Source organism: Lagopus muta, chromosome 8 (assembly GCF_023343835.1).
Source record: "Lagopus muta isolate bLagMut1 chromosome 8, bLagMut1 primary, whole genome shotgun sequence".
Taxonomy (NCBI): Eukaryota; Metazoa; Chordata; class Aves; order Galliformes; family Phasianidae; genus Lagopus; species Lagopus muta.
Window position 1 is genome coordinate 16,847,106 of NC_064440.1, and position 12,317 is coordinate 16,859,422.

The following is a 12,317-nucleotide window of genomic DNA, read 5'->3' on the forward strand; positions in this document are numbered from 1 at the left end:
TATGCAACACCTTGTTCCTGCTATCCACTACTCCAAGGCAGGGAACAAACCACCCAATTTCACCTGAGAACACTGGAGATGTTTCTTGCAGCACATGATTGCACAAATCCCCATTTCTCTTTTTCCCCGAATATGAGATATAAAAAGGTATTTCCACCTCTAAAGCTTTAAAACTGCCCACCTCTGGATACCAGCAAGACAAATCAGCAGATTATGTCATTTTCAGTGCCGTCTTGCTTATCTGTCCACAAAATACAATCTTCTAGACAATGCAAAGCTGAAAGAAAAGATGCTTTGAAGCACAGGTCCTGGATAGTATTCCCCTTCACTGTGAATGAGCCTGGGAGCACTAATGCAGGTTATTTGTCAGGGTACCATTTAAGGAATCGACACAAAGACTCTCAGTTGAAAAAGAAAGAAGTACTAACCAAGGGATATTAAAACTGATTGGGAAATGTCTGTACTTCCTAAACACTATCTATTTGCAATGAAGTCTGACTGAGTGAGGAAACAAGCAATTTTCTGGCACTCTGTTCTGGGGAAAGCTAGATACAGCAGGTGTGGTACTCAGAAGCATGGACAGAAGGAGTGCAGAAAAGGAGAACTGCTTGACGGTGAGCATATGGAATCTTATCTTTAAGAAATTTAGAAAATAGAGGAAAGAACCACATTTATAGACAGAAATATTCCTTGCTGTAAACTTACTAGCAGAACACTGTAAAGTATCACAGTAGTAATGAATTATTTTAGAACATCTGTTTTTAAGAAATATAATATTTTCAAGAAATATGAATTAACTTATCCTGAAAAACTAGATGATGTATGGAGAAAAAAATAATAATAATCCATACAAATTAATTCATTGCAGCTCTGATGTGTGATACCTAAAAAATGACTTCATCAACTCTAGCAAATGACAAGGCATGCAAACAGACTTAAGCCACTACAGTCAGTATCTCTGATTATAACGTGAGGTCGGCGTAACTACGTGTTTATGTTACTCAGCACAGACTGGCATTCCAACTGCTCTGATCTACAGAAGGGTTTGCATAGGATCTTCTCAGTAAGAACAGAATGTTAATTATCTCAGTGGGTTAAGTCCCAGGATTTATGATTTCAACTCACCAATCAATTTCTGATCTAAAAGTGACTTGGGAGTTACATGCACAATCCATTTCATCAACCAACAGACTGAAATATTTATTCCAAATTAAAACCAGGTTCAGCAAAACGTATTTGATTTATTAAAAAAAAAGTTACCAAAGCTATAACTAGAAGCTTTCTTTGAAGCTTTATATATTTTGTATGAAATGATGATTTTTAGGACTATTAGTAGGCAGTAAGTAGAAGTGCTGAACACATGACTTTGCAGCTTAGTAGGAAGCAGAAAAGTCTAACAAAGAAAAAGCATATGTGAAAATTCAGTGTACCACACAAACAGCATTTTTCTGGAGATCTGCAGTGATGAGAAAGAACTACAGGTGCATCTATGCATCCTTATAGGTGCCATACAGACCTTCTGCTTCAAAAAAAATCAGTCTTCCTAAAAGGCAGGTAAAGTATATGTTTTCAAATTTACTCAAAAACACCCAGTCTTATAAAACTTGTGTATTTTACAGAGTGAGTTATGCCTGGATAAAGGTTGAAATAAACTTCAGTAGGAAAGGAAAATTAAACAGAAATGTCATTCCATACCTCCCATTAACTGTAGTGTATTTGATCACATCTCCTGGCAGGACCACTGACAGTTCAATGTCTTTATCAATTACATTCTCTTTCTGTTCCATGATGATGTTGGCTGATTCTGTGTCATCAAATGGACAATCAGTGACCGTTCTGGTTTCAGATGGAGGAGAAGGTGCTTTAGCTTTTCTTCTGAAATAAATGGATATAAGGAAAAGTCAAATATTTGATTCCAGGCCTGCAAACTAACAAGTTTTGAGACAGGAATGAATCATGAACTTAATTCTCTTCACTCATAGCATTAAATCAATATGTGTAAGGAAAGAATGAGAGAATATTTTGCACTTACAGTCAGTTGTGACCAAAGATAAATAACCAAACTAAAATATCTATCTTGTCAAATAAAAATGGATTTGTTTTTGGTAAGTTTAAATACAAATGTCCAATAATGCGAGTCCAAAACTAAAAGCTTTTGTTAATATTTTAAATATACACTCAAAAATAAATGAATTACTTTTCTTCTCCCTTGAGATAGAAAAAGCCGAGACCTTATTTGAGTGTTCTCCAAACACATTTACTAGATTGGTGTAAGCAGAAATACTGAACTACACTGCACGCAGCTAAATTGCACTGTATGTTTAATCTGTTGGATAGACAGGCATGGCAAAAATCATACTTTCCCCCGCCAATTTATTCCTTTAATTATTAAAACCTATTAAATAAATTCTACCAACTCTACTCTATTTGGTTCTATATAGTAATAAAACAGCAGTATTATTGATCTTTCCTGACATTTCAGTCACAAAATGTTTCCACGTTTTCCTGCCACCACTGTTGATTTCCTATATTTATTCTCTCACTTTTCTTCCCAGTCTTATTTCTCATGCATACACAAAAACCTTTGCAAAACATAAAAAAAATCTAAAACGGTCCAAAAGGAACATTTTCTACATCTCAATTTGCTTATGCTATGCTATAAATTCTGTTATTTCCTACAACAAATAGTAGAACGTTCCCTTCAAAGTACTTTACATTTCACCAATATAATCACGAGGAAAAGATACTATTATTAAGAATTTCATCATTAGAAGAAAAAAGCCCTATATGGACATGCACTGTCTCAAGAGAATTTATTTCTTAAAAAGAAAAAGACTGGAAGGAAGCCACACTCACTAAAAGTTAAACTACAAACGGATATATGAGCACGCTATTCATTCCAAAATTATGATTGCAGTTTAGATCTCAGTGTTGTACCAAACTTTGTTTACATTAACAACAAAAACATTGACTTTTGGACTTATCCCACAGAAGTAACATAAAACACGTAGCACAGAATTAGAAACATATTTTTTGGCAAAACAAAGTTTAAAGTCACTTACAGTGAAGAACAAACAAGGTCCAAAACAACAATGCAAAAGATGACTGTGTAACGAGGGTTCACATGACTGAGCTGTTTCTGAAAGTACTTGGAGTTTTGAACTTCAGAACTCTGTGCTGAATAATTAACTATTCACAGCCTCTCCCAGCTCATCAGAACTCCTAAATGTCCAAACACACCCAATGAACATTCATCATCAACATTTGTGTTTCCTCTCTGTTCATATTTCAAATTAGCTTTGTTGCACACCTCTCTCCACATAAGACTCATGACACGTGGCGTCAGCTGCACATTTAGCTCCAGTCTCTACAACAGTGTGTTATGAATCAAGCTGTTCTTTACTCCTCCTCTTTGTTTGTTTGTTCTGTATAACCTTAGCTTTCATCTAACTGCCAAAAACAACATAATTACAACTATTAAAAAACAAAAACAAAAAGCCCTTATAACATGTTACTTAAAAAAAAAAAAAAAAAAGAAATCTATGCCCAAAGCAAAGCCATATGCCTTTCCCCTTCTGTACTCATCTTCAACATCTTTAGGCAACTTCAGGTTATTTATCGCAAATGAACTCAGAATTCAATCCCTGAAGACTACATGCCATCGTTCACAAATGCTAGTGGACTCTATTTTCCATTAAGCAGACAAATGCTATTTCATTGCTGGAACTCCACTACTGCTACAGATCATGCTCAACCCAAAACCAACTCATCAATAAGTGTGCAGCCTCCATTAGTAAAATGCAGGCTTATTTATAGTGTTCAGCTTACACTACAGAGAGCTAGAACTAGAAAAAAGGAGACAAAATTTGTGTGCAACAGTTGGAAGATGATGGGAGACACACTTATGAAGAACATAAGCACATGATGTGGAGTTAGGCAGTGTAGTGAGGCCGACTTTCCATTTACCCCAACAAAGAACAGCAAACCTCTCTTATCTACAACAGATCTTTGTGGATTTTTATGGCTAGTCACGTTTACGTTTCCCAATCCACTCAAAGGAGGAGAAACCTCCAAGTGTATGTTCTCAGAAGATATACTGAGTTTTATTAAGTGTCTTACTAAGCAACAGATATCCCCATACTCTCATTTTCTGTTTCCAGATTTCACAGGGACGTTTTTCTTCATTTTTACCTATTCTTTCATGTCTTGTACTCCCCCCAAAAGAGTTGCATTTGGTCTTTCAAGGTTTGTTTGTTTGTTTTGGAGACCTGCATTCACATGATCCCTGAGTTGCTATTTGGTAATGCAAACAACATCAGATGTTACTACATCTGTAGGTGCAGAGCAAAAGCAGCAAGTGAGCAAAAGCAGGGTGGTGAGAATCCACTTGCAGCAGTACTTTTAACCTGCAAGCCCTCCCCTCCTCTTTTGCAGTGTAGTCAGCAAGAAGTTGCTACAGGCACTTTCTCTCAGGCACCCTGAGGGACCAAACACCAAAAAAATCACAAAACCAGCATTATCCAAATAACTCCAAGTTGGTGGAATCATTTTCAAATTCTTATCCATCATAAAAATCAACCAAGCAAATGCCTGGTTTTCTCTCATCTCTTCATCTCTGCCAGAAGGCTGCTAGCATTTTTAATGATTTTGCTAAAAACACAGAATGGTTAAGGCAGTTTCTTCTCTGAATGTTAAGTAAGGTAAAATGCAATTATAACAAGGAGGAATAAATACCAATCATATAAAAATAAACATTTGGAAGTCAGAAAAAGGTGCTCCATATATGGTCCCATTCACAGCACCTTTCATGTTCAGATGGCTTCCAGATGTGCTGGGAGCTAAGCAGACCTATTCTAATCTAATTTGCAGAGTAAATATTAGAAGTTAGAACAACCCAAAACATTATTTTATTGGCTACTACAGAATTAAAGGAGAGCTGTGGGAAGAATCAATATACACCTGATTTAGCCACAGCATACAAACGTGAGTTAAGATAGAAACTTAAATCAAGTAAGGACAAAGTTTAATTAAAATTCCCCTGGAAACTGCGCAGCAGTGTCCCACACAAGGTGGGTGCTCCCTGCTTCCTTGCCCCCCAGCTGCCTGACTGCTCTGCACAGACACAGAGATGCCAGCCCACACCAAGGGATGTGCTTCCCCAGTTTACCATGGGATAAACAACTCCAACCACCCATTAATCTGTGACATGAGTGTCATCCATTTAATCATATGAAGTAGAAAAAAACTCACTTTCTTTCCTAATTCTTCCCAGCCCCAGAAAAGGCAGCTAGAGGATGTTAAAGAATTCTTCCAGCTAAAATACAGATAGATTTCACCATTTTGTTAAGTAAAAGCAGTACAGCTGTTCAAATCAAATGCAAGGCCATAAAGACAACATTTTAAGCGCTTCAGGTCCCACTTTTACAAAATTAAGTTCCGTTGCTGTATATCAACATGCTTCCTGCTTGCAGAAAAATAATAAAAAAACTAATAGTGCCAATGATTTCAATGTGTGAAAGCCCTTTTTGAAATCAAAGTCTGGGTACAATAAATAAAACTATATTTATTTGATGTTAAACTGGAAAAAAATATAAAGAAGTTTCAGAAAAATCCCATTAGAAATCAAAAAAGCAGTGTATTTTATAACTAAAGTATCTTGCACCAGTAACTGGCAAAAGGTCTTTTAAAACAATGAGAAACACTTGAACTTACAGTGACCTGGATATTTCAGTTACTGCCAGCACTTCCTCTTGATAAGGATCACTTTCCCCAAAAACTGGAGAAAAGAGGAAATCTATCTGCTACATTTGTACACAAGCAAAGGCAACAGCATAAACAATCCACCTCTTCAATTCCTGATTTCAAAGAGTATTAATGTTTACAGCACTTAACTTCCAGTCTTGAGCAAATTACTAAGATACCGCACAGAGGCACCTTCATAGCTCTTTTAGTGACATTATTTTGGCTCTAACCTCAGTAGGACCAGCTCTCAAGTTTTCTATAGCAATCACTTAAACGATCACACAGGAAAAGACATAAGGGATATCAACTGAAATTGAGTCAGCTCTGAGGTACTGAAAAAATTCACTAAATCTAGAGGAATAAAAGCTTTCTGCTGTATGAGAGATGGATTTAAGTTTGTTAAACAAACTGAGTTTGCACTGCAACACTAAAAACACCCAATTATACGAAGGAGAGATTATTTCAAACTTCACTAAATGCCAAAACTAGTAGAACTTTTTTTTCCCCCACTCAAAGTCAGAAAAGCATTGAGATCACCTCCAGAAAGGAAACAGGCCATTCAGTAAAGCTTCTTCTAGATCTTTTCTTGTCTTTGACTTCTCATTCAAAGCAGTTATCACAATTATTACAACAATGCTGCTCCACTGCTACGTAGCTGAGGCAGACAGCGGAAATCTTGCACATCATCTGTTCAGTGAAAGAACAGTTTACAAGAGTTCAGGCTTACCTCAGTGTTTTTCACTTACAATGATGCATCAGTTCTGGGCAATATACAGGCTAAATATTTAAGCCACAAATATCCTCTACAAGCATTCCCACTTCAATAGTTATCTTTAATACTCACAGATTTGTCATGTACAATAAGTAAGAAAGCACCAACTTTCCTGCTGTTTATTCATTATCCCCAGAGATGTAAGTGATTATGCAGCACTGGTGCTGTGAAATCACTTACATCTTCAAGATCAGATGCTAATTGAAAGGAAAATGCTCCGTGACAACCACCACATTACTGCCCGATTCTGGCAGCTATAGGCTTTCCAAGGTAAGTCACTCAAAAAACAAAACAAAACCAAAAAAAAAAAACAACCACTGAACAGAAGCCTTTATATCTCTTATGAAAATCACAACTATGTATTTCGGATGTCAGCCCCTTTTAAAAAAAAAAATCTAAGTATTTCATAAGACATAAATTGGTTGGAAAGCTGAAGCTCCCAGTTGAGAACTTGATAATTACATAATCAAAGATATGAAAAATGGAATAATATACAATAGCATCGTTTTCATCTGCAGTGTAATTACAGATGGTTTCTTTTCCTTACTGAAACACAGCTGAATTTTCATCTGCACTGTTCTTCATCTGAATGCTAACAATGGCACTGACATACCTACCCCATGTACAGCACTTTTCTTCAGTGCACATTTTGTTACAGTAGTTACAGAGATGCTGTTTATCCGCTCTGCATAATCTTGTGATAGACCAAAATGAAAACACTTAAGTAGGACCGTTTCTTTTTCCACCCTTAGCACCACTAGCAGAGCAGAACAGCGTGTGTGTGAGCATAGGATTCACCTTCTATGCATTTTTCTATATCTGATCTGATACCTGGCATCTGTGCATTCAAAGCAAAAAATTTCTTCCAGACATCCTACCGTATGAGCTTCTGTTATCCTGTGCACTATTAGTAAAGGACACAGAAAGCCTGAGTCCCCATATATCTGTTCATCAGTATGAGGAACCATTGCATAATATCAACTACAGTCAGAGCCTAATGATATTACACAGAGATCCAACAGCGTATGTGCTTGGGTTATAGCACATAAACATCTTAATATTTTGCAATGCTTGATGAGTCCACCTTCCAGCACATACTTAAAATTGTATTTATTTCATACCACAACAGAAGAACTTTGTTGTGTTTTTTTGTTTGTTTGTTTTTTGTTTGTTTGTTTTTTTCCATTTTCAGAGACTTATCTTTCTTATCTTAGATTCACTCATTCCTATCCTTGTTTTTTTCCAGTCCAAGTTTCAAGTTGACAGAGAAAAAAGGACTGGAAGCTCTTTACTTCAGTTAATTGGAGTTCTCAAAAACAAACACCGCCACCACAAAATCCAACCATTCTCAAAAGCAGATTTTTAATTTGATTTCTAAGGTTCTAGAGATTCCTTCCTCTCCCTCCAGTGGCCATTATGCTCAGAAAATGGAAATGAAACCATCGTATGTAACTATTTACACTACATTCTAACCATCTTTCACTGTTGCTTGCTGCATCCTACCCCTATGCACACACATTTCCAACTAGTTACTTGAAAAAAATGTAGAATTACTTCAGTAATTTAAAGTTTCAGTACAAGAAACAAGCAGTTATGCTATACATATACATATATTAAAACTTTCTCTGCAGTGTTTTGTTTTTGTGGTCCAGGTTTCTGCAAAAAAAATTGCAGTACTACAGTATTATTATATTTATTCTTAAAATTAAGCAGCTAGCTGCTCTGCCAGCATCGTGACATCTATATAATGTGCCAATCAGCGTAGATACTAGGCTTTCATCTCTAGATCAATATCACTGTTTGATACACAGTCTGTATGTTTATTTCCACTATGAAAGCATCAGCTGGATGTTAAGATCAAGGTATGGATCAATGAGAGGCAAGCATGGTTCATTCTTGGGAGGTTATCCCTTCAAGCCAGACTTATGGTATGTGTAGAACAAAATGAAAGAAGTGTTTGTTGTATCTGCTCCACAAATAAATGTGAACTTTCAGGCTCTAAACTCGTACACTTCCCTGTTTGGGAAGATTCTGAAGTTACATTGTTTAGTTACTGTACCTACCAGGCACTTCAATAGCTACAAGAAAAAAAAAAAAAAGTACAGAAATACATTTTAACTCCAATTTCCAGTTGGAGAAATAACCATGAAAATCTTGTAACTCTTTGAGACAGTGAAGTATTACACAGTGCAGTTTCTATACATATTTATAAGTGGGAAAGAAGATAAATATTGCAAATTAATCCCAGTGTTTAAAAAAATATTACAAAAGAAAAAGATACTAGAAAGAAAGGACCCAGTAAAGGGTTCTCCTAAAAGGAAAACGCTTTGTGCAACCAATACACTGATATGTCAGTAGTGATACTACAAGTGATACGATTAACAAGTAGATCTTAGATCATCTCTACGAGTTTACTCAGTGAGAATCCAGCAATCCTCTCTTATTTGTGTCTACATTTAGGAGACACAAACAAAAAACACCCAACAACAAAAAAACACCCCATCTCTCTTCCCATAAATAAAAAGGATCAAGAATAAGCCGTCCCAGGAATTAAGATGATCGTGGCACTGATAGGAATGGGAGGGTGGTTGGACTAGATGATCTTGCAGGTCGTTTCCAACCTTGTGATTCTGTGATTCTGTAAGATGTGTTTTTAAAGCTCTCAATAGAGAAAAAACTTTTCCTAGTCAATGGAATGTGTTGAATCCCTCCTTAACTGTCCTCAGAGTTCTGGAGAAAAGATTTATTTATTTTTTTTTTTAGAAGAGTTTTATCCTAGAGGGAAGTAAATCACTGGACTGGGACCGTAACCATGACAGTAAGATGAAAGCTTCATGGAATCTTTTGGCAACTGGTTCACACTGAAAGCAAGAAAGCAGCAAGTCAATCCTTCAGTTCCCTCCAGACCATTTAGAATAGATATTCACCCGACTGTCTGTCCCCATGGCAGTGGCAATCTTGAAAAGCATGTTTGTAATGGTGGCCCTCCGAGCATTAAAGGGACACCAACTCCAACTTCAACATAACTAACTCAAATACAAGTTTAAAACTTTTCTGGAAAAAAAAAAAAAAAAAAAAAAAAAAAAAAAAAAAAAAAAAAAAAAAAAAAGATTTTTGTTCATCACTCTTACAAATGAAATAATAACTATGAATACAGTGACCTTTTCAAGGTCACTTAAAACAAAAGAAAGACTGCCCAGCCTTTGCATACAGATAACCATCAATCTGTGTTGCTTTACACTGCTCAGTGAAAAACAGTGAGCTCCTTTTTAGGTGTAAGAATTGTCCTGCTGCTAGAAGACAGCCAAGAGCTTGCAGTGCTATCAGGCAGCAGAGGGTAAAATAATAACAACAATTATGCTGTAAATTAGCATAAACGTTATTATTAAGGAATTAGAAAAATACATTCTTATACAAGTAAATCCTTTATATCACACCCTGTTGTGCCAAAAGCAGTATTACTTCTTAAAAGGAGAAAATTAAAAAGAAGAGTTGTGGAGGAAAATTAGTTCCAACAACATTACTTTTAAGGAGGTTCAGATCTTGGACTTGTGAAGTATATAATGCTAACACAAAATACAAATTTGGCAAGCAGTGTGCAACATGTCTCTGTAATAAGCAGATACTTATTCCCACTCGCAACTTTTTCACAAATTATTGAAAGTGAAAATGAAGTGAGGTTTGCTATCAAAAGAGAAGTGAAACAACCTGAACAACATTCAAAACTAAAAAAACTTCATATGACTCATTTGGTCTTTATTATATTTACAGTTATGAAAGCAATCTGACAGAAAGGAAGGAGCAGGGAAGAGAAAACAGTAAATTTGTAACAGTGATTGAGTAATATATAACTGGCTGAATAAACAGGAAAAGAAAACAAAGAGCAGCTTGATCTGAAAGGGGGAGCTTAACCTTTGATACACTAGTAAATCTAACAAGTATTTAAAACTCAAGCAAACGTATGCCAGCTCCACTAGGAACAAACTCAAATCTTTTTTCAAGAACTTCTGTAAAAGCACACGTGTACAGATATTCTTTTCCTGTGACCAGCAAGAGAAGTTCAATTAGGGGCTCTCAAATAGAGAAAAACCTAAATCTGCCCTCCTGGCTGTTATCTACTAGCCATGAAAGCAGGTATAGCAGCACATCTTTCAAAGCCTGCAGATGAAACGCTTGGCTCTGCTCACAGGTTTTTTTAGCTGCTGTTCTGAACATCAATGGAGCAAAGAATTGCCAATTTATCTGAGCTTTTCTTCTGCGGCTTTTCTCTGCTGTTCAAAATTGTGTTTTAGAAGTAACACTGGAGGCAGGCACTGGATGGATTTAGAGGCTGGGCAAGGCAAGAAGAAAAAGCTACCCAGTACCACAGCAGCCAGGAAAGAAACTAACACAAATTCTACTCCTTTCCTCCCATACACACAGCCCTCTACACAGCTGTTGAAATAGGTGCAGGTGGGCAACACAGAAAAAAAAAATAAAAATGCAGGTCAGGTGCTAGGAAGCTCAGGGAGGTTGTGGATGCCCCGTCCTTGGACGTGTTTAAGGCCAGGTTGGACGGGGTCCTGGGCAACCTGATCTGAATGTGGATGTTTGGTGGCCCTGCCAGGCAGGGGGTTGGAACTCCATGATCCTTGGGGTCCCTTCCAACCCGGGTGATTCTGTGATTCTGTGAAGCTCTGCATAATAACAGAAAAGCAAAGCTTTACCCCCTGCTGCCTTCAGCTGCAGCCTCCCAGTCACCCAGCTGCAGATCCACTACAGGAAGAACTGAGTCAAGCACATGATGTGACTTTGAAAAGAACTGCCCTGATTTCTGGTTGTCAGGCAGCTCTTTGGAACAAGCCAAGCTTTCTCCCTGGCAGAAAGCTCTTCAGCTACCAGCAGCCTTCTCTTAGCAGCTGGGCCATTTAGGCATCTATAATTCGGTAAAACTCCAGTGTTCTGTACATTTGCATAACCAAGAAATAGAAGAGTTATTAAATGGGAGAAGAGACATGATATCAAGCATTGGAAGGCATTGAGAAGGCAGGAAAGCTTTCAATCCTAAGGCAGAAGCTTTAAAAAAAAAAATACACAAGTTACATAGATGTCATGGGATGTGAAAAGAGAATCAAGAAAGAGCTACCATGCATGAGAACCATGTACTACTTGCACAGAACCATGTAAGCAAATGAGGCATGTTATTTATTACAGAAAAGAAAATGAAAGAGGAAAAAGTTAAGTTCAGGCTAGGAAACTGTACCAAAATAAGTGTTAGCTTTACTAAATCCCATGAAAAGAATCCCCACACTTTCATTTTTCAACTTAGTTACTATCCTGAAAACTAGGGTGTAATTAAAAAAAAAAAAAAAAAAAAAAAAGAGATTCTCCCCACCTTGTATGTCACTCAAACATTGTGGCAAACACTCCTACGCTCGTTGCAAAACTAAGAGCAAATGCCATGAGTGCCCATCTCCTGCTCATCTCTCAGAGTTACCTCCATGACCCCACATCTCTCAGAGCACAGCAGCAAAGTCCCTACCCTTTGGGGCAGGGTAGCCCCCCTGCCACCCTTAACCACACTGCTGCTTCCTCAGCCCAAATCCGATGTGCAGGGAGCTGGGTGGTGGAAGCACAGCAGAAATGCTGCCCCAGCTCTCTTCCTAGCATCACCCTGGCAGCAGTTTTCATTCCCACCTTTGCTACCACTAGCTGTGGGAACCTCCTTCCCCTTCATCCCTTTTAACTTGAGCTCCCCCCAGGCTGGCAATTCAGCGCCCCAAAGAAACACTACAACATCCTCCTCCCCAAACTCATCCTCTTC

At 37.5% G+C, this 12,317-nt stretch overlaps 1 protein-coding gene across 6 annotated transcripts in view; it reads right to left on the bottom strand.

Annotated features, from left to right (window-relative positions):
* COBLL1 (cordon-bleu WH2 repeat protein like 1) overlaps positions 1-12,317 on the bottom strand; it is a 74,656-nt gene that overhangs the window by 30,494 nt on the left and 31,845 nt on the right. For 5 of the 6 annotated variants that reach the window (XM_048952317.1, XM_048952316.1, XM_048952318.1 and 2 more), the window contains one exon: positions 1,696-1,875. In XM_048952317.1, coding sequence (XP_048808274.1) covers positions 1,696-1,875 — 180 coding nt within the window. Of the gene's footprint in view, positions 1-1,695; positions 1,876-3,062; positions 3,181-12,317 lie in introns of those variants that run through there. The other variant, XM_048952319.1, reaches the window with a different exon arrangement.